General features: G+C 40.7%; 1 protein-coding gene across 2 annotated transcripts in view; it reads left to right on the top strand.

Annotated features, from left to right (window-relative positions):
- Nucleotides 1-500: 500 nt before the first annotated feature.
- atp11c (ATPase phospholipid transporting 11C) overlaps nt 501-26,559 on the top strand; it is a 169,944-nt gene continuing 143,885 nt past the window's right edge. For both annotated transcript variants that reach the window (XM_060832399.1, XM_060832398.1), the window contains exon 1: nt 501-627. In XM_060832399.1, coding sequence (XP_060688382.1) covers nt 601-627 — 27 coding nt within the window. In that variant the 5' untranslated portion in view covers nt 501-600. The remainder of the gene's footprint in view (nt 628-26,559) is intronic.

Here is a 26,559-nt window from a genome sequence, read left to right as displayed (position 1 = left end):
CAGTCCACTGCCAATACCACAAGTCCATTACCCGCCCTAAACTTGAACCCATGCCTTCTGACTCAGAAAGAGGAACATTCCCCCCGCGTCACAGTATTGTGGGTGAGGAAGGGACACATGGTGTCTTTAAAGATCCCGCACTGAACGCTGGGAGTAATTTGTAGTTTCCAACTGCAGGCGAAGAACTACAGCTCCCAGGATTCATTGCGGGAAGTGCATGCGCAGTGGCGTGAAGGTAAAAAGGGCGGTTCGGGGTAACGGCAGTTGCGCGAGAGCGTTTGGTGGGCGGGAGAGCGAACTGGTGAAGAATCAGTGAAAACGGTGACTTGCCGCTGAGTTGTGATGACTGCATTCTCTCCACCTCTGAAGAGGAGGAGAGACAAACAGTGAAGGCGGCGCCTTGGGAAGTTGTTAAAAGGGAAATCGTTCGGAGGCTGTCGGAAACCGTGCGCCCTGAGGGGGATGGGAGGCGGGGGAGATGGGTGGGTTAGGGGGGAAAAGCGAGCCAACGCCGCTGTGATGCTTGGGCGCCGAGAGGCCGCGGCGGCGAAGCCGGAGTTCAGCGGCTGAAGGGAGAGAGAGGAGGGGAGACGGCGCGACATGTTTCGCTGTGCAGTTAACCGATGGGTGAGTGTCCTTCGCTTCTCCCAGGTAGCGAGGGTGGAAGCTCGGGTTTACCTCCTTACCGGCAGCGGTGGCATGGGGGTGCGTGAGGTCCTCCTGAAGTCGGGCTCCGCGACTGAAGCGCGCGGCGGCGGCGCCTCCGAACGTTGCCCCTGGAATTGCTGCGCGCAGCTCAAGCCACAGCACCCGCTGCAAGTTCCCGTGCAAACCGCTGCAGCTCCCGTCAGCCACCCTCTTGTGCATCTCCACTCCGCTTGCAAAGTTGTCCTCTTTTTCTTCTCTTTCACCCCCCCCCCCCCATTTCTTTCTCTTTGCCCCTTTCTCTCCCATCTTTTAATCGCAGATATGAAATCATGGCTTATGACATTTGTGTTTTTAAAATTCCTGCAGACGTCAGGGTGCATTCTTGCGATGTTTATTTTGATTATTTGCAAGTTTGAAGTATTGCACTTTCATATGCATGTTGCATTGATTAATTCTGTTGATAACCTGCTGCAGTCCTCGGTGAGGAATTGTCTGCGTAAAATCTTATGGGACGTTTGATGTGCCGACATCGCGTCTGAACAAGTTTCTGATTTCTTCACTGCTGCTCCGTTGCGTTCGAGAGGCTGCGATAAGTTTTCTTGCCGATTTAACACATTTTCACTCGAAGCTTCGTGGTCTGCGCTTTGGGACTTGGCTTTTGCTGTCTCAATTTTGTAATCATTTCCAGTACAATTTGCAAAATGGGCTGCAATGTTCTAAGCTAGCTGATCTATAGTTAGAATAGGCAGTTCTCCAGTGAGCTAAACAGAAGATGTTTTTACTAGTGACTGCAATTATTAACACACCGCACCTAAAATTAGCAACATCTTTTCGATTCTTTGGTCAATTTTATGGGGAACAGGCTTTAAACGCCGGTATGCTGAATATGAACTAAATCATAAGACTGCATCAGTTTTGTTTTTAAGCAGTACCATCTTTGAGGATAGGGAATTGGAGACTGCAGGTTGAATTTTAGTAGTAATTCATTCACAATCTGTATTAGCGTTGGGAGGTTTCAAATCGTGATTCTTCCCCCTCCCCCAAAACTCTGAGGAACGATGTGGCGATTTTTTTTCCATCCGTCACCCTGGTAGAGTTACCATTGTACGTATTAAAAATTAGAAATGCTACCTGTACAAATTTTAAAGTATTTGATTTTCTTTTAGTCACTGGCTTGTGCTGCAATGTAGTTTGTGTGGGAGTGTCAGCCACTCTCCAATGCAACATTTGATGAACTGACCACTTTCAATGTGAACATGTCTGTTGATGACTTGGCTGTTCAAATTGAGTATATTCTTCTCCAAAAGCTGCAGGTCCTTTCTGGTCAGGATCAGTGGATAGTCAGTAGGAAACCTAACAGATTTTCTACATTTTGACTTGCTGTGGCAAATTCCTGAACTCACTATCTTAAAGTCTATAAAATCGCTGTATAACCAGTTGTCAAATATTTTCAAGCAAATATAGCATGACATTAAAGCCATTCGTGCTTAACCCCTCACTCAAGATTGCATGGTGATTAATTTGTGAACATGTTTTGGAACTTGAGTATTTTGGAGTCATTTCAAACTGTATCAGTTCTTTAATTAGAGCCATGTAATACATGTTATGGGATGATTTTGTGTCAACCTTTATGCATTACAGTATATACATCTAATGTCCATGTGAACATGTAGTTGGCTAAAATGGGAACTGACTTTTAGATGTTATGTACAGTCTGAGTATTTTGTTATATTTGGCAGAACAAGTCACAATTAATCTATGTTTAAACTCTTTAAACCATAAAGATTGCAAGTATTTTTAAATATAGCGCTTGCTTAAATTAATAACTGCATTACACCCATCTGACTAAAATTGATCAAACTTAAAAAAAGCTAATAGGACATTTCTCAAGATTTCCATTTACTGTGGAAAATATTAGATTAATTACAATGTGGAAACAGGCCCTTCGGTCCAACAGGTCCACACCGACCTGCTGAAGTGCAACCCACTCTCCTACATTAACCCCTTCACCTAACTCCTAACCTGCACATTTTTTTTGGACTGTGGGAGGAAACCAGAGCACCCGGAGGAAACCCACGCAGACACGGGGTGAATATGCAAACTCCACACAGTCAGTCACCTGAGGCGGGAATTGAACCATTTAATGAAAGTTTGATAGTGTGTTGTGACTTTTTTTATGGGAAATTGATCAGAGCGCTGCTAAATTTTTAAAAATTAACCCTTGAGTATTGCTGAAAAAGGCAGACAGTTTATGAAAGCTTTCCATTTTGCAAGAACAACGGATACACAAACATTTATGCTGTGTAAGTTGTTGGCAAGTGGATTCTAGAGGTCCTATTCCTGATGAAGGGCTTATGCCTGAAATGTTGATTCTCCTGCAACTTGGATGCTGCCTGACCTGCTTTGCTTTTCCAGCTTGACTCTGATGGAGGTGTTGCCATAGAGGATTCACCCATTATGTTCTTTGATAATTAACTACAAGGCGTTTAACTTTAAACTAGGCTTGTTGGTTGGTTGACCCTGCTTGGTCAGTGTGTCACCTGACAAAATTAACCAGTGACTGGCTATCACCTATTTTGTTGAGTTGAAAAAGTTTTGTTTACGAGCAGTACAACAGACTATAGTAAGCGAGGATGTACAGATCATAGGGCGAAACAAGAAAACCTGAAAGTATACAAGTTACATTGCACAAGGCATGCCCCTAGGCAAGATCGACATTAAGAAGATCAGCATTATTTGAATTTAGTGTCTCCATTCATCAGTCTAATAGCAGCTGGGCAGAAGCTGTTCCTGAACCTGCTGGTGCATGTGTTCGAGCTTCTCTATCTTCTGCCTGTCGGAAGAGGTTGTAAGTGAGTGTTTTGGGGGTAGGATGAGTCTTTGGGAGTGATTCTTATAAATGGAGTCCATGGATGGAAGGTTCGCTTCCGTGATAGTCTGGGCTGTGAACACAACCTTCTGTGGATGTTGGTCTTGGGCAGAGCAGTTGCCATACCAGGCCATTGTGTACCTGGACGGTGTGATTTCAGTGGTGCTTCGGTAAAAGTTGGTGAGGGTCCATGTGGATACGCCAGATTTCCTGAGCTGCCTCAGGAAGAAGTGTTGATGTGCCTTCTTGACCATTGCATCTGTGTGAGATGTCCAGGACTGATTTTCAGTTATTGTCATTCTGAGGAACTTTTATGCTCTCCACCGTCTCAACCTCCATTCTGTTGATGTAGATGGCGGGCATGTTTTCCTTTTTTTTCTTTCTGAAATCGATGATTACTTTAGTTTTGCTGATATTGAGAAGTTGTTCTCATTACACTACATCATCAAGCCATCTATATTTCCTTCCTGTATTCTGACTCTTTGTTCGATATCAGTCCTGCCATGGTAGGTCTTCAGCAATTTCCTGCATTGCTTTACCAAAGGTTGGTTTATCAATGTCTGAGAGAACCTATTGTAGCTACTTTTTTTCGACCATGTTCATTATAACTTGTTAGTGCTGCATTTATGTATTGATGTGCAATGAATGATTGATTTTGAAGCCTCCAGTAGAAATGATGTCAGTTGCTAATGCATAGCCACCTGCCATTAAAGTTACTTTTGTATTGTTGTACTGAAATACAAATGATTTCAGTTGCCACTATTTGGGCATTCTGACTGCCTTGATCGATCCTATAGAGGTACTTTGTAAAGCTTCATTCTCCACTAAATGAAGCTATTATTGGATAGTGACCTTTCTGACAAACAGTCAGATATGTTAAGACAAAAGAGTGCTCACAAATCAAAGGCATTAAAAGTTTAATCATTAAAACTAAAATAATTTATAATTGTGGTTTGTCTTGGCATTTCATTATGGATCAAGCAGTAGATAAGGAAATATAGTTTCTGCCCTTTTTCTGGAATCTGCTTTTCCCTTTTCATAGGAGTAAGGTCATGTCCTATTTATTTATTCTAAAGTTTGAGCTCATCAAATGTTTAGCAATATTTTTTAAGTTTACAATTGCATGCAGCTGTTAATTAGACTGTATTTTTAAGACTTCATTATGTTAACACTTTAAAGTAGTAATATTAGAACAAAAAAGGTAAAAGAACTCCAGTTCAAGCAACATTTGTGGATAAAATCTGAATGTTTCCAGTCAATGACCTTTCATCAGAACTGACAGAAAAATAGACGTGTTGGAGTTTTTGGGGGAAGGGAGACAGGAAAGATGAGATCTGTGATAGGGTGAAGGATAGGAGAGATTAAATAACAAAAGGTCTTGTGACGCAATAGTCAAAAAGACTGGTGATGGATTTCGAGAGGAGACAAAAGTTGTGTCCAAGTAAGTCACAGAATGCGTATTAAAAGCCACATGAAATGAGGAGATGAAGAAAAGACGAGATTAACCTGGCAAAACTAAGAGGAAACAAATGGAAGAGGTTCTGAACTGAAGTTGTTGAGCTCAGGCTTACAGTGCTGAGTTGAAAGATACATAAACTAGCAGTGAACTTCACTGGAACACTAACAGGCCATGGACGAAAAGGTAAGAGTGGGAGTAAGATAAAATTAAAATGACAACTAACTTGAAAGTTTGTATGTACAGTCAGAAGAAATTTGTTCCACAGAGGTGGCTTAGTCTACGTTTGGTCTCCCAGTATAAAGATGGCCATATATTCAGTGAATGTAGTATACTAAATTAGAGAAGGTGTTGGTACTTCACTGTTTCAGTTGGAAGTATTTGAGCTTTTTGAAGACGAAGAGGAGAGGTGAAAGGGCAACGTTTAACATCCCCTGCATTTCCACGGAAGAATTTTTGGAGGAAGGGGAATATCAAAGGCAAGTGAGAAGTAGGTTAGGTTGTCATGGACAACACAGTCTCTGTGGAATGCTTAGACAGGAGCAAATGACTAATCCTGTTTGGCTTCATGCTGAATCTGGTGGAAATGGCAGGTGAAGAGGCCAGTGGGGTGGTAGATGCAGAGAAAAGGAATTTTTGTTGTGACTTTATAAGAGAAGGTATTGGTGAGATCAGAAGTGTGTAAAATGGATGCATGGAGTTCTGTTGACCATGCTGGTGGGTAACATTAGCAAAAGAAAACTATACCAGAATCACTGGTGAAGGTTCCAATGCATTTTTCTATTGCTGCAGATGGCAAAATTTGGGACATAATTTTTACAGGCAACAGATGAGGAATTGCAGTTGAGACAGTTATGGAAGTTTGAAATGAACATCTCAAAAATGGAAATCAGTTGAGGAAGGTGGGAAGACAATTTTTAAATTTGTCATGAAAACAGGAAGTTGTGCCATTACAAATATTAATATACCAGAAAAATGTGATTAAAGGTGTCTAAAGACTGGCAGGTTGAAGGTTCCATTGGTTCGTAATTAGGTCATTTAATTATTTAACTTTTAAAGTCAAACCACAGTAGGTCAGTACGGATCGCAAACAGACTTGAGGAAAGTTTTAGTTAAAACAGACAGTGACCATGTGAATACAAAATTGGCTGAATGATAGGAAACTTAATAGTCAGTGGATAGTTTTTGGGCTTGAAGGTTTATAAGAGAGTTCTCTAGTGTGGAACTTGTGGTATATTGTCAAGTTGGAGTGTTTGGATAGATGACAGATGAAGTTAATGCACAGAAATGTGGGGTGAGGTACTTTTCCTCTTCTGGTTAGAGGAACACAATGTAAACTAAGGGGTGAAATTCTATAAGTAGTGTTGGAGGAGAAGGACAAGAGGGTATTTGCACATGGATCGTTGAAGATGGTAGAGAAAATTTAATAAACCATACAGTGTCAGCTTCATTTTAGGAGTGTAGAGTGCAAGAGCAATGAGGTTATGTTGAACTTGTACGAGACACTTTTTAGACCTCAGCTGTAATGTTGTGTACAGTTTGAGTGCCACATTATAGGAAAGGTGCAGATGTGTTCGAGAGAGTGCAAAAGGAAGCAACTGGAATGGTTCCAAGCATGAAGTTTCTCAATGACCATAGCAAAAGAATTTGGGATTGTTCTCCATAGAGGGAAATGAGCTGAGAGGTGACCTGAGTGAGGTTTTCAAAATAGACTCAACAGAGTAGACTAAGCAAAGCTTGTAAATGGAGGAGAAAAAAACCAGACTTAAGGAATGTGCAATCCTACGTGCACACCAGATTTGATCCCTGGGTCTTGTTCGATAGTTATCCTCAATAGACCAGTAAAGGCATCCTTGGCTCGGTACTGATTTTTCTGTTTGAATGGAACCGTACAAATTTAGTTTGAATGGAAATATGGACACATGAAGTTTGGTATTAGCTGTAATCCTACCTAGAGTTGGCTACTATCCATTTTGGAGTTGTAAATGAAATGTGACCTCTTGGGCACTGAATTCTTGTATCTTGGAGAGGTTTGAAGAATAGTTGAGACAAAGACAGCCATGAATAAATTGTGACTGTGCTGTTAGAAAATTCAGAAATCGATTTCTCTGTTCCCTAAGATATTCTGAGGAAGTAGTTTCTGATTTTTTAGTCTGCCTAATTTTATCCAACCAGTGCTTTACAATCGGTTAATCTGTGTCCATGGTTTCCTTGCGACCCTTTTGACATGTTACAAAGTTGAGCTTTCACTTTTGCAGCTGAGCCTCCAGCTTTGTCTTCATGCAGTTGACACTGCTGTCTGGGGATTTATTGTCCCTACCAGAACATCCAAGGCAATGCAGGAAATAAAACGTTAGTGTTCTTCCTCCTTTTGATTCACCTTTACAGGTAGTGAGTTCCAGATCCATATCCTGTGTGAAAGTTTTTTTTCCTTGTGTAATGTAAACCTCCTGCCCCTTCGCTTAAATCTATGCTTCTTGGTTATTGATCCCTCCAGCAAGGAGAAATGTGACTTCCTGTGTACCATATCGGTGCCCTTCACAATTATGCACATCTCAATCATGCCTCCCTCCATGTCCTCTGCTCTCAGGAAAACAATCATGGTCTCTTCAAATCTCTTGGCTTTCAAGCCCAGGCAACATCCTGGTAAATTTCATGTGTACCCTATCCAGAACAGGCACACCCATCCTTTTTAAATGTTGGTTCCAGAACTGCTCACTATACTCTAGCAATGTCCTAACCACATTTTTATACAGTTCCAGCATTCCCTCGTTTTTAAACTCTTGGCTCATAAAGGCAAATGTCTAATATATTACCATAACCACTTCATTTAACTGCTTCAAATCCTTAAGGGGCCAGTAGGCATGCATTTTAAGACCCCTTTGATCCTCAGTGCTTCCCAGGGTTCTACTGTATACTATGTATTTCCTTGCCTTGTGCTTTTTTTTTGTTCAACTCCATCAACTTACACTTAACCACATTGAATCTTGTAGCAGTTTTTGTTTGCGGACAATTCATGCATTCCAGGCAGACATCCCATACAAGTTGGTAACCAAAAAAAATTGCAAATTACTAGACAGTAAATAGCTTGTCAGCTTTAAGTGCAGTTGCTGTTTAAACATCTGTTCTAGTTCAGTCGTCTCCCATATTTGTGCATTGGATTTATCTTGCAGGTTGTTTTTGCTTTCCATTACAAGATTGTGTATGTAAACTAATATGAACTGAATTGCAGCAGTTTATTTTGATTTTTTTTTAACCGTCTAAAAATTTGGCTCTTAGAATTTATAAGAGTCAAATGTGGATTTGGAGAGAGGTCTAGAATTGTCCTTTAGTAGACCACATTCTGTATGAAGATACAGATGTTGTTATCACCCATCGATGCAAAAAGCTGAGACACAGTAGTTTCACCTCCATCTTTTATTTTGTCCCTGGAGGGAGAGAGAACAATCGCCCATATGCACAGAGACACGAGTTCACGGTCTTCTCTGGAACAGCAGTTTCTCAATGAACTATATATTCATTGTACAGGGAGGAGTATCCAGATAAGGCAGCATATGTATTGATTGAGTAGCCATTATAATTAGCGAGGGTCATTAGTAATGATTAAGCCATCTGCTGTTATACAATGAATAACTGGCTTCACATAATGAGTACTTTTCACCTTTTTTATTAACTGACGTTGCATACTGAATGCTACCTCATCCTGTTAAATGGCTCGACATAATGAACGCTTTTCTATCTTGTTAATCGTTATGCTTGCCTCCAGCACCCCATTGTTAACTGTACGTTCTTATCTGAGTCATGCTCAGCTGAACCTCTTGTTTCACAAATCTCAGCACTCTGAATTCTTGTTTATAAACACACACACACACACATCATCTTTTATTTGTTTTCAAATTGAGAATTAGTTTTACACTGAATTAAGTCTGGATTTGAAATTGCGCGAGAGCTGAACAGTGACTCAGTCTACCATTGCCACTGTGCAAAACAAAAAATAGGCCTGCTGCTCATTTTTCACAAATTAGGATTTACTTACTTCATGCAATGTCTCTGAGCAGTACAAAAATAACGCTGGTAACCATGTACACCTATACACCTGAGGGCAATACTCCCAGCTCCTCTGTTTTGATTACAGACAGCAAGATGCATGTTTGTCATGTTGAAATGCTGACCTGGCCTTGCTCATTAAGGTTAGTTTCTTGTTCAGGTGCTCTGTAGCAAAGTGTTCTAAGTAAATCTAGAGGTCTCTTGAGGCTAAATATTCTCAACAGTCTCATAAATTAACAGCTGTTCTATTAATTTCTTTGGAAAGATGCCAGTTTATTGTAAAATCAGCAACAAAACCACAGGCTGGTTTGATCTCCAATTTGGGTGCTACCTTTTTGAAGATTCTTCACTCATAATTAGCTGATATTATGTTTAACGTTTGACAGATTCATTCTAGCAAGTTGAATTTTGTCTGTCACTTGAACTGGATTTTAAACTGTGATAAGTAATGCTCCGTCAACATTTCTTAATAATAAACCACACTTGGGCATTCACCAGCGTTATAAACATTCAAACACTGGAGCGCATTCAGTTGCAAATATTTTGACCTGCTTGACAAGACTTCCTGTGACACCCAAAGGTCCATTTGATCTTAGCTTGCTTACACTTTTTTTGGAGTTTGTCCAAGGCAGATGCTAGGGAGCCTCTTTCTTCACATGTTAGACGTGGAGCATCAATGTAATTGATCAACCAGTTGGACTGAATCCCCATCATACTAGGAAAAAACTGCATTATAAGTCACAGGAAGGTAGATGTATGATTTTGTTGCTTTTTCATGCTTTGTTTGTGAATCCTGTCATTTAATCTGATGGTATAGTAAAGTCAAAAAAAATTCTGAAAACTCCAGTACCATCAACCCACTCACTGTATCAGGTAAACCTGATCAGAACAGTGAAGTGGTGCAGATTTCAGCTCCTGGGCTGCTGTCTACTTTGCATGCATGAAATCAATGATATACAAAGTTACCAAGCACTGGAGCTAAATTTTAGGATAAGGTCCTTCAGTGCCTTGTTTCCTGATCTTGTATGCAAGACATTGAACTTAATCCAGTATAGAATAGGTGGTCAAGGCTGTCTGAACAAAGGACACAGTCCTTCCTTTATACAAAATCTTTATATCACAGTTAGTAATGTCCACAAGGTCAGCGGAGCAAATTAACTGTTTAAAATCACGTTTCCTTTTCTTTTTTTTTTCTTATTCACTATTGGATTAGGGTATCACTGCCTCAACCAGGGTTTATTGCCCATCTCTAATTGCACAAAAGGCAGTTAAGAGTCAATCAGGTTCTGGCAAGAAAGATCAACAGCACTCTACTTTCCTATTGTGTCTGGTGCTGAGGTCAGTATCAGGAGTTCCTTCCTGTTTCTTTCCTCCTTGGCTTTGCAGTGGTTTTACACAACTGAGTGATTAGCTGTGCAATTTCAAAGGGCAGTAGATACATAGGAAAACAGCCTTGACATGTGTAATTCCCTAAGCTATTCATCACCCTGACTTGGAAATGTATAGCATTTTGTCTCTGTCATTGGATCAGATCCCTAGAAATACCTCCCTAACTACATTGTGGATCTTCCTGCAATGGCTTAATAAGGCTGCTCGCCACTATCTCCTGAAGCAATTAAGAATGGACAATAAATGCTGGTCCATCCAGAGACATGCAGGTCCTGTTAAGAGCCTCGAGTCACATGTAGGCCAGGTCAAGTAAGGATGGCAGATTTCTTTACCTAAAGAGCATTTCATGAACCCAAGGTCTTTGCCAATCGATAGTGGTTAAACCTTATTTGTTAGACTTTTTTTTAATTAAATTAAAATTTCACCATCTACTGTGGTATGATTTAAAACCCATTTTCCCAGAATATTCGCCTGTGTTTTTGGATTACTAATCCAATGACGTTTCCAGTATACACCAGCACCTCCTTACCTGTGTTTGAAAATCTGTCCAAATTTTAAATCTGCAAGTAATGGATCTTTACTAAATAATACTAAGTAATACTAGAAAAAAAATGGATTGTGAAATTTAGATAAAGGTTCAACAGTGACCTCATTGAATGCAGAACGGACTGACTGACCACTTCCTGTTCCTGTGTTCATTTAAAAGCATTCTCATGCTTAAGTAAAGGTAAAGGTGAAGGTGCAAGCAACTTTTATTCTTAGACTTGTATAATGCCTTTCAGTGTAGGAAAATATACCAAGATGCTTCACATGAATACTCTATAAAACAAAGCTTGACACTAAGCCATGAAAGGGGCCAGTAGGCCAGATCATCTCTTTGGATAGAGGTAGGATTTACAAGCTTCAGAGGTAGAGAGTTCTAGACAGCTGTAGGTACAGCCACCAAAGTGGAGTGATTGAAATGAGGGATGTGCCAAACTGTAGATTTAGGTAAGTATAGATATGATGGACAGTTGTGACTGGAGGAGACAGGAGGTAATGAAGGTTACATGCCAGGTTGTAATAGCCTGTATTTTATGCAGATGATCAGTCTGATTTTTCTTAAAATAGATACAGCATCTAAAAAAAAGACCGTCAATGTCATATGATTGTCCTTGGTAATTTGCTTCAGTAAGAAATACAGGTTGATGTATTATTTCAACCCTAATCTTAAAAGGAAGCCTTTGGAATTTTACTTACCTTTCAGCAATACAATCCGTTCCTTAATTGTCTGAAAATTCAAGGTTAAAAATCATACAACACCAGGTTATAGTCCAACAGGTTTAATTGGAAGCATAACTTTTGGAGCACTGCTCCTTCATCAGGTAGTTGTAATGAAGGAGCGGCACTCTGAAAGCTTCCAATTAAACCTGTTGGACTATAATCTGGTGTTGTGATTTTTAACTTTGTACACCCTAGTCCAACACCAGCATCTCCAAATCATAAATATTCAAGGCTTTTGAGAGGAAAATATACAGATGACTGGATGGACCCGTCATTTCCAAGAAATTTCAGCATAATTGACTTTACATTGTGGAACATAAACCATCCAAAGTTACAATGGCAGCCATCTTAAGCCATTTGTAAAATGATTGTGTAACACACCATTGCAATTCCCCAAGTTAGGTGCTATGAGACACAATTGTGTTTTCTTTTGAAGAGTGGCTTTCAGAATGAGAACTATTTGATGGAAATGATCAGGCAATCTGCGAGTTCAAAGTTTGAAGATTTGTAGCTCGGGTGCTCATTGTTGTGGTTCTGTTCGCCGAGCTGGGAATTTGTGTTGCAGACGTTTCGTCCTCTGTCTAGGTGACATCCTCAGTACTTGGGAGCCTCCTGTGAAGCCGGAGGAAAGATCACAAGTGCTTCACAGGAGGCTTGCAAGCACTGAGGATGTCACCTAGACGGAACGAAATGTCTGCAACACAAATTCCCAGCTCGGCAAATAGAACCACAACAATCTGCGAGTGTTGTTACCACAGAACTAATGAGGAGTCACAAGCCTTCTCTTTCTCTTAACCTGTTATACTTAGTGTATTTTCTACAAGCAACCTCCAGCCAGATCAGCGGCTGAATTTTGATTTCAGATTTGCACCCCCATCAACCTTGTGAAGTATCTATATGCAAATAAGAGTGATAGTGGACTGATTCTTATTTTCATTGCCAGAAGTGTTGTTTTTTTAAATCCATATAAGATATTCAGTGCTATTAACACTCATTTATACTTGGTAAAGTTTAATAAACTTATGTTTGATTTTATTTGAAACTAAAGATTTGTTTTTTAAAACTTAAAGGGGACAATGAGCTATATTGATCATATTGTGCATATCTGGTCTGATTGTGATGCCAGATTTGAAACCAAAATGAAAACCTTAAACTGGCTGCCTCTGCAAGCAATATATTGAATTTTGAGACATTTAAGGGCGGGGAGATAGGTGGCTGGCACTTAATGTGAGGTAAAATATGAAAGCAAGGTTTTGGATGACCTCCAGTTTATGGAGGTAAAATGCAGGAGAATAGTCAGAAGTGTTGGAATTAAATCTAGAGGTTAGAAGGACATTCCCCCTTAAAATGTTCTCCTCACCAATGTGGAATGAGATTATACAGTTAAGTTATGGTTCTGAGAAATATTTAAAACTGCAAAATACTGAAAACATCGGGAGTCTCATCTAGTCACACCAGAAATCCTGTTGTCAGAAATGGGAAAAGTTATAATGCATGTAAGGGTGCTGTACTGGAGTTTAGGGTCCATTCGTATTGTTGATTGAAAAAAGCTTACTCAGCTTTTTCTGATCTTGGAGTGCCTGATGCTGACATTGAAATTTCTCAATATTCACAAGCAAAACTTTATTGCTGCTACTAAACTTTCAGTTATTGAAAAGAATTTGCCAAACATAAGCATGTAGATTCTGGAAAATATATCAATGGCTATAATAATATATCCAAAGTATGTTCAATTCAAAATGAAAAGCTTGCTTCTGCACCTCTCTTGAGCTAAGATTTACTGATTTATGTTTTCACTTAGTGCTTTGTTTGAAAAGCATTTTTTTAAACTAGTAAAGCTCAGCTGTTTGCCAAAGATATTTTTGGATGCTTGGCTTTAGTGAACTGCTGCCTAATCGGTTTTGCTATTTTAATTGTTCCACAGTGATTGCATTCAAATCCATAAAATTCATTGATATTGCAAGCAATTCATCATTCTGAAGGTGCATCAATGTTATGTAATCTAGGGAAGTTGGCTTTATTACACAAGAGAATTGCTGAGTTTGGGGTATCGTTTGAAGACTAAAGCAGAAATAAAAAGATTAACGAGACAACACATGATTGATGTTTATTTCACACTTCTGAAGACTTCTTTCTGTAGATAATAAGTTTTTCCTTCAAAGCTGCTCAGATTGTGTGACACTGCCACTGCTAAATAGGAACAGATTTTTCCACTCAACTATGCATAGTTGAGGCACTGCGCTCTCATGGTTGAATGTAATTTTGCTGCTAATATCTAAACTCTATTAAAATTCCCCACTCTACCATTGCCATCAAGCCAGAAGATCAATTCTGGCTCTTTTGAAGAGTGCAGGAGAGCATGCTAAGAGCAGCACCAGGCTAACCCTAAATGAGTTTTAGCTTGGTTGAAGGGTTTGAGCTATAAGGAGAGGCTGAATAGGCTAGGGCTATTTTCCCTGGAGCATCAGAGGCTGAGAAATAACTATAGAGATTTAAAAATTCATGAAGGGCATGGATGCGATGAATAACCATGGTCTTTTTTCCCAGGTAGAGGAGTCCAAAACTGGAGGGCATAGGTTTAAGGTGAGAGGCAAAAAGAGATAAAAGGGACCAAAAGGACAACATTTTCAGAATACAGTGCAACTGTGGAATTAGTTCCCAGAGCAAGTGGAGTTTGGTACAATAACACTTTAAAAGGCATCTGAATGGGTACATAAGGGTTTAGAGGAATATGGGCAAAATGCTGGCAAATGAGACTAGATTAATTTAGGATATCTGGCCAGCATGCACAAGTTAGACTGAAGGACTTGTTTCTATGCTGGATGACTATGATAACAGATATGATGACTTCCATGCTAAATGGAAGACTCAACATGCAGTAGACAGCTAAGTGATTCCACAATGGGTAGATCCAATTTACACACTGCAATCCTCGCACATGCAGTAATGAGTTATAGTGGACAATTAAACAACTAACAGATGGAGTCTCTATAAATATCCCCACCCTCCCCTCAATGGGGGAATCTGGCATATCAGTGTAAAAGACCAGGCTGAAGTACGAGCATCCATGTTCACCCATTTCTGCCTTCTCTTGAAGGCCCCAGCATTGCTGAAGTCGAATTTGATTCATTCCATCTGACATTAAGAAATGACTGAAGCATGGAGTTTTCCATAGGCTGAGTCCTGTCAATATTCTGGCAATAGTTTTTGAAGACTTGTGATCTAGAGCCAGTTGTGTCCCAGGCCAAGCTGTTCCAGAATAGCTACAACACTGAGTGAAGTGACATTGTGGAAAACTAGGAGAAAGTGAAGACTGCAGATGCTGGAGATCAGAGCTGAAAATGTGTTGCTGGAAAAGCGCAGCAGGTCAGGCAGCATCCAAGGAACAGGAGAATCGACGTTTCGGGCATGAGCTACTATATCCTATGCAGGACAGATCAAACATGACCAAACACTGCTATAGCGTCATAGAGATGTACAGCATGGAAACAGACCCTTCGGTCCAACCCCATGCCGACCAGCTATCCCAACCCAATCTAGTCCCATCTGCCAGTACCCAGCCCATATCCCTTCAAAACCCTTCCTATTCAAATACCCATCCAAATGTCTCTTGAATGTTGCAATTATACCAGCCTCCACCACATCCTCTGGCAGCTCATTCCATACACATGCCCCCTCTGCGTGAAAAAATTGCCCGTTAGGTCTCTCTTATATCTTTCCCCGCTCACCCTAAACCTATGCGCTCTAGTTCTGGACTCCTCGACCCCAGGGAAAAGAATTTGCCTATTTACCCTGTCCATGCCCCTCATAATTTTGTAAACTTCTATAAGGTCACCCCTCAGCCTCCCAACACTCCAGGGAAAACAGCCCCAGCCTGTTCAGCCTCTCCCTGTAGCTCAAATCATCCAACCCTGGCAACATCCTTGTAATTCTTTTGTGAACCTTGAAAGGGTTCAGAAAAACTTTCCAATAGGAAGGAGACCAGAATTGCACGCAATATTCCAACAGTGGCCTAACATGTACAGCCGCAACATGACCTCCCAACTTCTGTACTCAATACTCTGACCAATAAAGGAAAGCATACCAAGCACCACCTTCACTATCCTATCTACCTGCGACTCCACTTTCAAGGAGCTATGAACCTGCACTCCCATGTCTCTTTGTTCAGCAACACTCCCTAGGACATTACCATTAAGTGGATAAGTCCTGCTAAGATTTGCTTTCCCAAAATGCAGCACCTTTCATTTATCTGAATTAAACTTCATCTGGTACTTCTCAGCCCATTGGCACATCTGGTCCAGATTTTGTTGTAATCTGAGGTAACCCTCTTCGCTGTCCACAACACCTCCAATTTTGGTGTCATCTACAAACTTACTAACTACCTCTATGCTCGCATTCAAATTATTTATGTAAATGACAAAATATGGAGGACCCAGCACTGATCCTTGTGGTACTCCACTGGTCACAGGCCTCCAGTCCGAAAAACAACCCTCCACCACTTAAATGTCTTCTACATTTGAGCCAGTTCTGTATCCAAATGGCTAGTTCTCCCTGTATTCCATGTGATCTCTTGATCATCAGAGTGAAGGTAGAGGTCATTAACAGTGCCGTCAAGTGGTAATGACAAATGAGTAACATGCTCATTTGATGGTCTGTTTTACTTCCATTGGGTCTGCTTTCCTGTTGACCTCATTGCAGTCTTTGTGCAAACGGACAAAAGAACTGAATTGTAGTGATGAGGTGAGAGTGATTTCCCTTGACATCAAGGCAGTGTTTGGTGTAGAATCAAGGGGCCCTCACAAAACTGGATTCAATACATCTTAAGAGTAGAAGAAAACTGCTAGTAAGAGTCATATCTTGCAGACAGGAATATAGTTGCGCTTGTCTGAGTTCAATCATCTTGAGTTCAAGGAAATCGCTTGAGTTCCTTGAATCTCCTGGGGCCAACTATCTTCAGGTGCTTCATCACCTTCCCTTGATCATGAAGTCAGAAATGGTGAGGTTCGCTGATTGGAAACGGTGCTGAAAATTGTGTAACAACAATTTCAGATACTGACCAGATTTGGATGATGATCAGCCTAGGGCTGTCAAATAGCATGTAATATTTGTTGCCCAATTGTCATTCCATGACCATCTCCAACTAGAGAGAACCTTGAGATTCAATGAAAATAAAATGCTGAGTCCTCTGCCACTAAAACCCTGGTGGTTACAATTAAGCAGAAACTCAACTGACCTAGCGTTGTAAATATTGTGGCTACAAGAGCAGGTCGGGCTAGGAATCCTCCAATGAGTAACCCATTACCCCTCTGCTAATGTCCGTCCACCCTGTAGAAGGCACAGGTTGTGTGATGGAATATTGCCCGTTTCCTGGATGTGTGCAAGTCAGATGAACTTTTGTTGTCTTCATTTCAATCACTTAGTACAGTATTCTATAATTTATTTTCTAGCAATACAAGTAGGATTTGCAAGAGCACCCATTTGGCAGTTTCATTTCTAAATAGATGGACCACCTTTTTAATGTAACAAAAGCATGTAATGCTGGAGGAACTCAGCAGGTCTGACAGTATCTGTGCAAAGAAAGTTGCTGTTTGTGGTTAAGTATGACATCTTCAGAATAGGAGCTTATTTCAAAGTCACCACCAGGAGTGGCTCCTTTAAAGACTAGGTGTATGGCAGGTGGTGAGGGAAAAAACACACTTTACTTCATCCTTACCAGTCTGCTGGCTGCAACTGCAGACCTGTTAGTAAGACTGACCACACAGTGCTTGTGGAGACAAAATCTTGGTTTCAAATTTGAGAGAGCCCCCATATTGTGCTGCTTTATCACCATGCTGAATGGGATAGACATCAACTCGTGACTGATATCTGGCACTGTGAGACATCAACAGCAACAGAACAGAACTGTACTCCAGTACAATCTATAATCTCCATGGCTCAATATATTCCTCCCCACTCAAACATTACAGGGATCAGCCCAAGTTCAATGGAGAGTGCAGGAGGACATGCCAGGAGTAACACCCATGCATGAGTAAATTAAGGTGTCAATCTGGTAAAGCTACCGAACAGGATTTTTTGCATCAACAACATAATTAGCAAGTGAGAGAGACATCAAAGTGATCCCACAACCTTTCGATCAGATCTAAACTCTGCAGTCCTGCCACGTTCAGTCGTAAATGATGGTGGGCAATTAAACAGTTTGCTGGAGGAGGAGGCTACACAAATATCTCCATCCTCAATGATGGATAGTCTCAGTACGAAAGATGAGGCTGAAGCATTTGTAGCCATCTTCAGCTGAAGTGTTTAGTATATCTCTGCCTCTTCTAGTTGTCCTCTGCATCACAGATACCAGTCTTCAGCTAGTTCGATTCACTTGTAGTTGGAGGCACAAGATACTGCAAAGACTGTGGACCCTGACAACAATCTGACAATTGTACTGAAGACTTACAGCTTCCCTAGCCAAAGACTGACCTTCCAGTACAGTTATAACACTGGCATCCAGCTGACAATGTGGAAAAATGCCCAGGTCTGTCACGTATACAAAAAGCAGGACAAATTGAACCTAGCCAATGACTGCATCATCAGTAAAGTAATGGAAGGTGTCATCAATAGTGCTGTTTAAGCAGCATGTGCTCAACAGTAACCAGCTTGTTGACACCCAGTCTGCATTCTGATTGGGCCACTCTGCTCCTGACCACCTTTTACAGCCTTGATTCAAACATGGACCAAAAAAGCTGAATTTCAGAGGTGGGGTGAGAGGAACCACCTTGGAATCAAGGTTGCATTCAACCAAGTGTGACATCAAGGAGCCCAAGCAAAATTGGTACCGGGGGACAAACTCTCTGCTTTTTGGAGTCATCCCTGTCACACAAGGAGATGGTTTTGATTGTTGGAGGTCAGTCATCTCTGTTCCAAAATGTGTTTCTCCAGGATTTTGTCAGGGTAGTGTCCTCAGCCCAACCATCAACTGTTTCAACATTGACCTTGCTTCCACCATAAGTTCAGAATTGGGGATATTCATTGTGCAGTCATCGATGTTTAAATGCAGCACGATCTGAACAATATCAAAGCTTGGGTTGACAAATGGCAAGTAACATTTGCACTATTAATGCCAGGAAATGACTATCTAATTACTGCCTCTTGACATTCAGGGTGCATTCAGTGATCATAGCAATATCAGCATTCTGGGTTACCATTGACCAGAAACTCAACTGGACCTGCCTCATAAAGACAGTGGCTATAAAAGCAGGTCTGATGCTAGGAGTACTGCAGCAAGTAACTCACCTGGCTCCCCTCAGGCTGGTGACCATCTACAAAGCACAAGGCACAAGTCGGGAGGGTAATGGAATATTCCCCACTGACTGAATGATTGTTGATCCAATTATACTTCTAAGGTTAACAGTATCCAGGACACAGCAGTCGGTTTGATTGGTACCACATTCACTCCCTCTACCATTTTGAAGCTCAATAACTAACAATATATACTTTTAGCAATAAGATGAACTGCAGAATTTTCACAAATCTTTAGGCAGCATCTTTTTAAACCCATGTCCGGTTTCATCTGGAAGGACAAGGCAGCAGATACATGGTAATGCCACCACCTGCAAGTTCCTCTCCAAGCCACACTCCATCCTGTCTTGGAAATATACTGCATTTGTTCACTGCGGGATCAAAATTCTGGCATTCCCTCCTAACGGGCATTGGGGGTCAGCCTACATTGCATGGACTACAGTGGCTCAAGAAAGCAGCTCAATACCACCACCTAAAGGGCAACTAGGGTCAGGCAATAAATGCTGCCCAACCAGCAGCGCGCGCATCACGTGAATGAAGTTTTTAAAAAAAAACAAATTTCCAGCATCTGCATTTTTTTTAGTCTTTAAATTGTGTAATTCTTTCTGAACTCTTGTCAGCATGATCCACATCCTATCGGGTGTAAACTGGTTGGCTGCCATCAGAGAAATTGTCCATATTCAAAAATGCCAGTGCAAATTCTACTTGGATTTTCTTGTAGATACATGCAATTTTTTTTTTTGAATCAGGATTGTACTGGATTATATATCTTGAAACTTATTTGCAACCTCCCTTGTCTAGCTTTTGTATATTTTTTAAAGAATTCCTGCAGCTTAATATCTTGTTCTCATGTTGGTGCATGAACAAATCTTTCAAGATGGCGCACCAAATTGAGAAGACCATCAAAGCGCTTAAAAACCTTTTGGCTTCATTTGTAAAACTATGGAACATGAAGGCAAAGAGAAATATGCTAAGTACATCACAACAAATTATGCTGCATAATCCTTGCAAATTGGCCTGGTTAGCTCTATGTTCGAGGAGAAAGTGAGGATTGCAGATGCTGGAGATCAGAGCTGAAAATTCATGCCCAAAACGTCAATTCTCCTCCTTGGATGCTGCCTGACCTGCGCTTTTCCAGCAACACATTTTTAGCTCTGTTCCCCAATTTGAGACCCTTAGTTGACCCTAAAAGCAGATGTTGAGAAGACTTAACAGAGAATAATAATGGGATGAGGGCATTGAGGTCCATGGCTCGATTATGGAGTCTGGGATCACCATGAAGGCATTTTAAAGGAATGTATGATTATTGCATTCAAGATCCTAGTTTCTCCTTACTTAGTTTATTTAAAAACTGTTTCTGATAGTAGAGTGGTCAGCAACCAGAGGACACGAGTTTTGAAATGGTGGCTAAAGTATCAGGTAAATTGAGTTTCTATGCAGGAAATTATGATGTAGAATGCTGTATGTAAAGGAGTAAAGAAAGCAGGGGTCAGCACTGACAGTCACAAAGGATTGAATAGTTTAGGGAAAGAGTAGAAAAGTAGAGCAAATTGCATACCAAAAGAGAAAATGTTGGAAAATCTCAGCAGGTCTGGCAGCATCTGTAAGGAGAGAAAAGAGCTGACGTTTTGAGTCTAACTGACCTTTTGTCAAAGCTTAGACAAAGTGTCAGTGAGACTCGAAACGTCAGCTCTTTTCTCTCTTTACAGATGCTGCCAGACCTGACATTTTCCCGCATTTTCACTTTTGGTTTCCAGATTCCAGCATCCACAGTAGTTTTGCTTTTATCCAGAGCAATGTAGGAGTAAATGATGACTCGTTGTCAGGACTCGATGTCTGCTTGTTTCTCTTCATGAGTGTTGCCTGACAGCAGTTTTCTTTTTTCAGCAAAGAATAATGGGCTGAGTGGTTCCCTATATTGTATAACTTTGATATGAAGTAACTACCAAGAATTGTCCAACTCGAATGTGATATTAAATACTCTTTTTTTTCCCCCTAAATATATTGCATGAATTTGATACTTTTTTTTTGCTGCAGTTGTAAAAGGAGTTGAACAACTTATTTAGGGATTCTGATGAGCAAATTTCCTGTAATTTAGTTTTTCTATCTGATACTCCACATGGTGTCTGGATGGATGCAAAATGGTAAGGTGACACGACAGTGTGCATCCTCAGTGATCAAATTCTGGTCACTATTGTATGCAATTGTAAGTCTTTTAAATTCTGTGGAAAGAATCTTGAATTCAGCTGAGACTAAATTCTTAAGCTGGACTGATTTGAAATATTTAGCTCTATACACTTTTAGAACACAGCCTTTTGAATATTTAGGGTGTTTAAGTTTTTTTTCTAAAGAAAACAATTCCAGAGTTAAGAAATGTAATCATTCTGCTATTTTTTTCCTGTTAATTTTGTACTCTGCCTCTGCTTAGTACTTGTCACTTCTGTTTCAAGGACTGAGTATAGAGCTCAACATAACTAAAACCTGTTCTGCAGCCTCCCGTTTCTGTCATGTACAATGAGAAGTGATTGCAATATTGGATGGTTGAACTTGGAAGCACTTCTCACCTTGTCTAGCAAGAATCTTAGAAAATAAATTTCTAGAACAGCTTTCAAGTCCCATCCTGTGAATGTGTAATAAAATCTGTGCTGCCATCCTGAGTAGGCCTAGAAGCCACCAAGTGAGTGCTCCCTTTGTTTCTACATTGCTCTATTTAAATAGGCCTTTGTTTCTTCTCCTGTTTTGACATTGCAAAGAAACTCAGTCATTTCTGACAAAGGGAGTTAAATGCTTCTGACAACAATAATGGCATAATTGACTTTTTTATTAGCATCTCTGAGAATGTTAAGTTTTTATATTGTAGGTTTCTCTGCCCGTGTCTTCAGACAGCACTCATGGGTTTGTTGGTTTCGAGCTTTTAAGAGACCCTTATGTTTAAAGATGGTAGCTGATCTTTACTTTTGGATATCTGAAGACCATGAAATGTGGAGTTGAATTAGGCCGTTTGAGTCTGCTCAGCACTGCCATTTAATGAGGTAATGGCTGATCTGATCATCCTCCATTCCATACTCCTGTCTTTTTCTCATGACTCTTGATTTCCTTACTGATTTTAAAAGTTTATCTCCACTTTGAATATATTTTAGCGGTCCAGTCTCTACAGTTATGTGGTAAAGAAGTCAGTGGATTTACTACCTTTCTGAGGAAAGAAATTCCTTCTGTCTTGCGCATGTGGCTCTGTGTACCTCGCGCATTCTCAAATTTGTAATCTTCTATTCTGTGATTTATGCCTTCTGGTTCTAGACTTTATTACGAAGGGAAATAGTCCTTCCAAATCTTGTCAAGCTAAGAATTTTGAATGTTTCAGAAGGTTACCTCTCACACTTCCAAGCTCCAATAAGTATACCTACTCTATCCTCATTAATATAATCCCTCTATCCTCCGAATCAGTCTCACGAACCTCCTCTGGATTACTTCTAATACTATATATTCCCTTAAATAAGGAGCCTGAAAATGTTCTGTATTCCAGCAGTGGTCCGTCTAGTGCCTCTCGCAGTTTTAGGCAATACCGCCCTATTTTTATACTCTGTTCCCTTTTTGAAATAACATTATTTTATATTAGATTACAGCATGGAAACAGGCCCTTCGGCCCAACAAGTCCACACCGACCCTCCGAAGAGCAACCCACCCAGACCCATTCCCCCTACCGCTATGGGCAATTTAGCATGGCCAATTCACCTAACCTGCATATTTTTGGACACTGGGAGAAAACTGGAGCACCCGGAGAAAACACGCAGACACTGGGAGAATGTGCAAACTCCACACACAGTTGCCTGAGGTGGGCATTGAACCCGGGTCTCTGGTGCTGTGAGGCAGCAGTGCTAACCACTGTGCCACCATGCCGCCCACAGCCAAGATTCATTTGCCTAGCAAAACTGGAGTTGCCCCAGATTCTCCGGTCTGTATAGAGAAAACACAATCACTTTGGAATCTGGCTGAGCCTCTATGGAGCTAGGAAAAGGTGATGTTTATGCTGTTGACAGTTGTTAGTAAGGAGAGGGAGTGGTTAGGTGGCGACAGAGGCAGTGTTCATTTGAGAGCAGTTGACTTGGTTGCCTTAATTTCTCTTCGCTGGTCCCCTCACCTGTTCTAAGCTATATCCCTCTGAACTAACTGCATGCCTTCCTCTCAGATCCAATCCTGCCATGGGCCTGCTGCAGGGCTCTGGTGAGACTCGATGCAAGCTGGAGGAATGACCCCTCCTGAGCTACTTCTACGGTCTTCAGCAGCACTGCATTGAATTTAACAATTTGAGCATGAGTACTCCCTTTGACGATTACCTATCCCATGCCCCAAGTAGTGTTATGCAATATGTTGCTGTTAGCACAACCAAACCATTTTCAACTATTCCGTGCCCATTATCACCGAAACAACAGTAAGCCGGGGGAGAGAAGCTGTTAACAGTCTCTTGTCTGCCTATCCAAACATTGACTCTACTTTCACTCCACAGATGCTGCTAGACCTGCTGAGTGTCTCAAGTAATTCCTGTTTTTGTTTTTTGATTGAATTTGTGTACTGGCTGCCCATGCACACTGACTCTCATTCCTCTGTGCTTGAGCTTTCTGCAGCCATTCTTTATTTAAATAATATTCAGGTTTTCTGTTCTTCAGGGGATAGTACTCAGGGTCCCACTTTCCCACATCATAGCCCATCTACCAAGTTTACCTGTCAAATTCTTTTGCTGACTGTCGTCATCACTACTTGCTTGACTACCTATATTTATGTTATACACTTTTCCTCATCCAAGTCATAAATATATATTGACAGCTCATTGTTTTTCTAATCTAATATTGTGCTAAAGTCTTGAGGCCAGGCAGATGTGAGAAGATGGATTCGCATCTATTAGAACATGCGCCATACAGTCCCTTCATCCCTCGATGCTGTGCCGACCTGTGGAAACAATCTGAAGCCCATCTATCCCACACTATTCAGTTTTAATCCATATGTTTATTCAATGACCATTTAAATGTCCTTTTTAAAGTTGCCTACTACTATTGCAGGTAGTGCATTCCAAACCCCTACTACTGAGTAAAGAAACTACCTCTGACATCTGTACTATATCTATCACCCCTCAATTTAAATTATGTCCCCTTGTGCTTCCCATTACCTTCTCAAAGAACTCGATAAGGTTTTTGAGGTACGACCTACCCTTCAAAACAGTGTTAACTCTCCCTAATCAACTTATTCCTTTCCAGATGATTATAAATCCAATCTCTTATCTTTTCCAATACTTTACCCACAACCAAAGTAAGGCTCACTGGTCTATAATTACCAGGGCTCTCTCTACTCCTCTTCTTGAACAAGGGGACAACATTTGCTATCCTCCAGTCTTCTGGCACTATTCCTGAAGACAATGACTACTTAAAGATCAAAGGCAAAGGTTCTGCTATCTCGTCCATGGTGCCTTAGAAAATCCTAGGATAAATCCCATCTGGCCCAGGAGACTTCTCTATTTTCACACTTTGCAAAATTGCTAACACCACCTCCTTGTGAACTTTAATCCCATCTAATCTATTAGCCTGTACCTCTGTATTCTCCTTGACGGCATTCTTTTTCCAATGAGAATACAGACAAAAAAATATTCATTTCACGCTTTCCGTATCTCCTCTGACTCCATGTACAACTTCCCACTACAGTCCTTGATTAGTCCTAATCTCGCTGTAGTCAATATTTTATTCCTGATAAAGCTATAGAAATCTTCTCAAAACTTGCTTATAGCTAAAGAATGCTTTAGGATTTTCCTTGATCCTATCTGCCAATGACTTTTCATGTCCCCTCCTGGTTGTTCTTTGCTCACTCTTTTAGGTCATTCCTGGATAATCTGTAACTCTCAAGCACCCTAACTGAACCTTCGCGACTAAGCTGTCGCCTTCCTCTGGACAAGAGATTTAACTTCTTTAGTAAACCACAGCTCCCTCACTCGACCAGTTCCTCCCTGTCTGACAGGTACATACTTATCAAAGACCCCCAGTAGCTGTTCCTTGAGTAAGTTCCACATCTCAATTATGCACATCTCCTGCAGTTTCCTTCCCCATTCCGTGGATCCTAAATCTTTCCTATTCGCATCATAATTGCCTTTCCCCCAGCAACAACTCTTGCCCTGCGTGAGATACCTGTCCCTTTCAACCGCTAAAGTAAACATAACTGAATTGTGGTTACTATCACCAAAATGCTCATCTACCTCCAACATCATTACCCAGTCCCGAATCCAGTGTGGACCTACCCCTTGTTGGCTTGTCTACATACTGTCAGGAAACCATCCTGCAACGTTGGACAAAGACTGAACCATCTAAGGTACTCAAACTATTGTATTTCCAGACAACATTTGGAAAGTTTATAGTCCACCATAACAACAGCTACCCTGTTACACCCGCTCCTGTCCAGAATTGTCTTTGCTATCCTTTCCTCTGTTTCTGAAACTATTGAGGCTTATAGAAAACTCTCAACAAAGTGACCTTTCCTTTTTCCTGTTTCTAACCTCATCCCATACTACTTCAGTCAACGAATCCTTGAATGTCTTTTCGATCACTGTAATACTGTCTTTGACTAACAATGTCACACCTCTCTCCTCTTTACCATGTTCTGTGGTACTTTTGGTCAACCAACAATGAACCAGTTTTGTGGTATTGTTACTGAACATTGGTGAGACAAGGAATATACATACCAGTCTGATGATTGCATTAGCCACTATGTTTAACCTGCTTTCCAGCAGTCCGCTTTGGACTCTGCCTTGTAAAGTAGCAGTTTGGAATAATTAGTGTCATTATGAACTTGTATCTGTTTCACTTTGTAACAGTTGTCAAAAATTGGGCCAGAATCAGACTTCTTTTGAGGTAAAGAAATAAGTCTCCTCAAAAAGACTTTTAGGAATACTGTATAGTTGATATCTAATGAAGAAAACATTTTTACTAGGTGTAATTGTAGTCATTTTTGGAACTCGAGTTGACTTTATTTCAGTTTTCCAACCAGTAGAATTTCTGTACAGAGTACCCTGATTCTCTACTATGTATTTTACACATTCTATCCCATAGTTGACATTTTAAATGTAGGGAGAGCACAGCATGTCAGTTCAATGAAAGGTTAGACCTTGGGGTCAAACATGCTTAAAACCCTGCAAATTCAGAGTTTTTTTTTATTTTGAAGTTAGTTATTTATTCACAGGGTGAATGTGTTGCTGGCTCGGTGAACACTTATTATCCACCCCTCTCAATCTTCAGATGAAGGTGGGCCAACTTGAATGCTTGCTGTGCTATAAGGGAAGAAGTCTCAGAAATTTGACAGTAACGGTGAAAGAAAGGCAAAATATCTTTTGACAGAGAGAAGTAGTGGTGACTGTTTCAGGTAGGCAATTCTTTTCTCTGAAACCCCCTGGACCATCTGTGTTTCAGATTTTGAAATTTTTTGGATGAAGGATTAAATGACATTTTTCATAGTAAAAGTTACTGAATCGTAGATGCACCTGTGATTACTAAAAGCATTGAGACAGAATTGATGGCTGCCACTGCTGGGCCACGCTGCTACGTCACGCCTGAGTGGCGTGGGTTGA

This window comes from Hemiscyllium ocellatum, chromosome 11, assembly GCF_020745735.1.
Source record: "Hemiscyllium ocellatum isolate sHemOce1 chromosome 11, sHemOce1.pat.X.cur, whole genome shotgun sequence".
Lineage (NCBI taxonomy): Eukaryota > Metazoa > Chordata > Chondrichthyes > Orectolobiformes > Hemiscylliidae > Hemiscyllium > Hemiscyllium ocellatum.
This window is presented reverse-complemented; position numbering and strand designations above follow the sequence as displayed.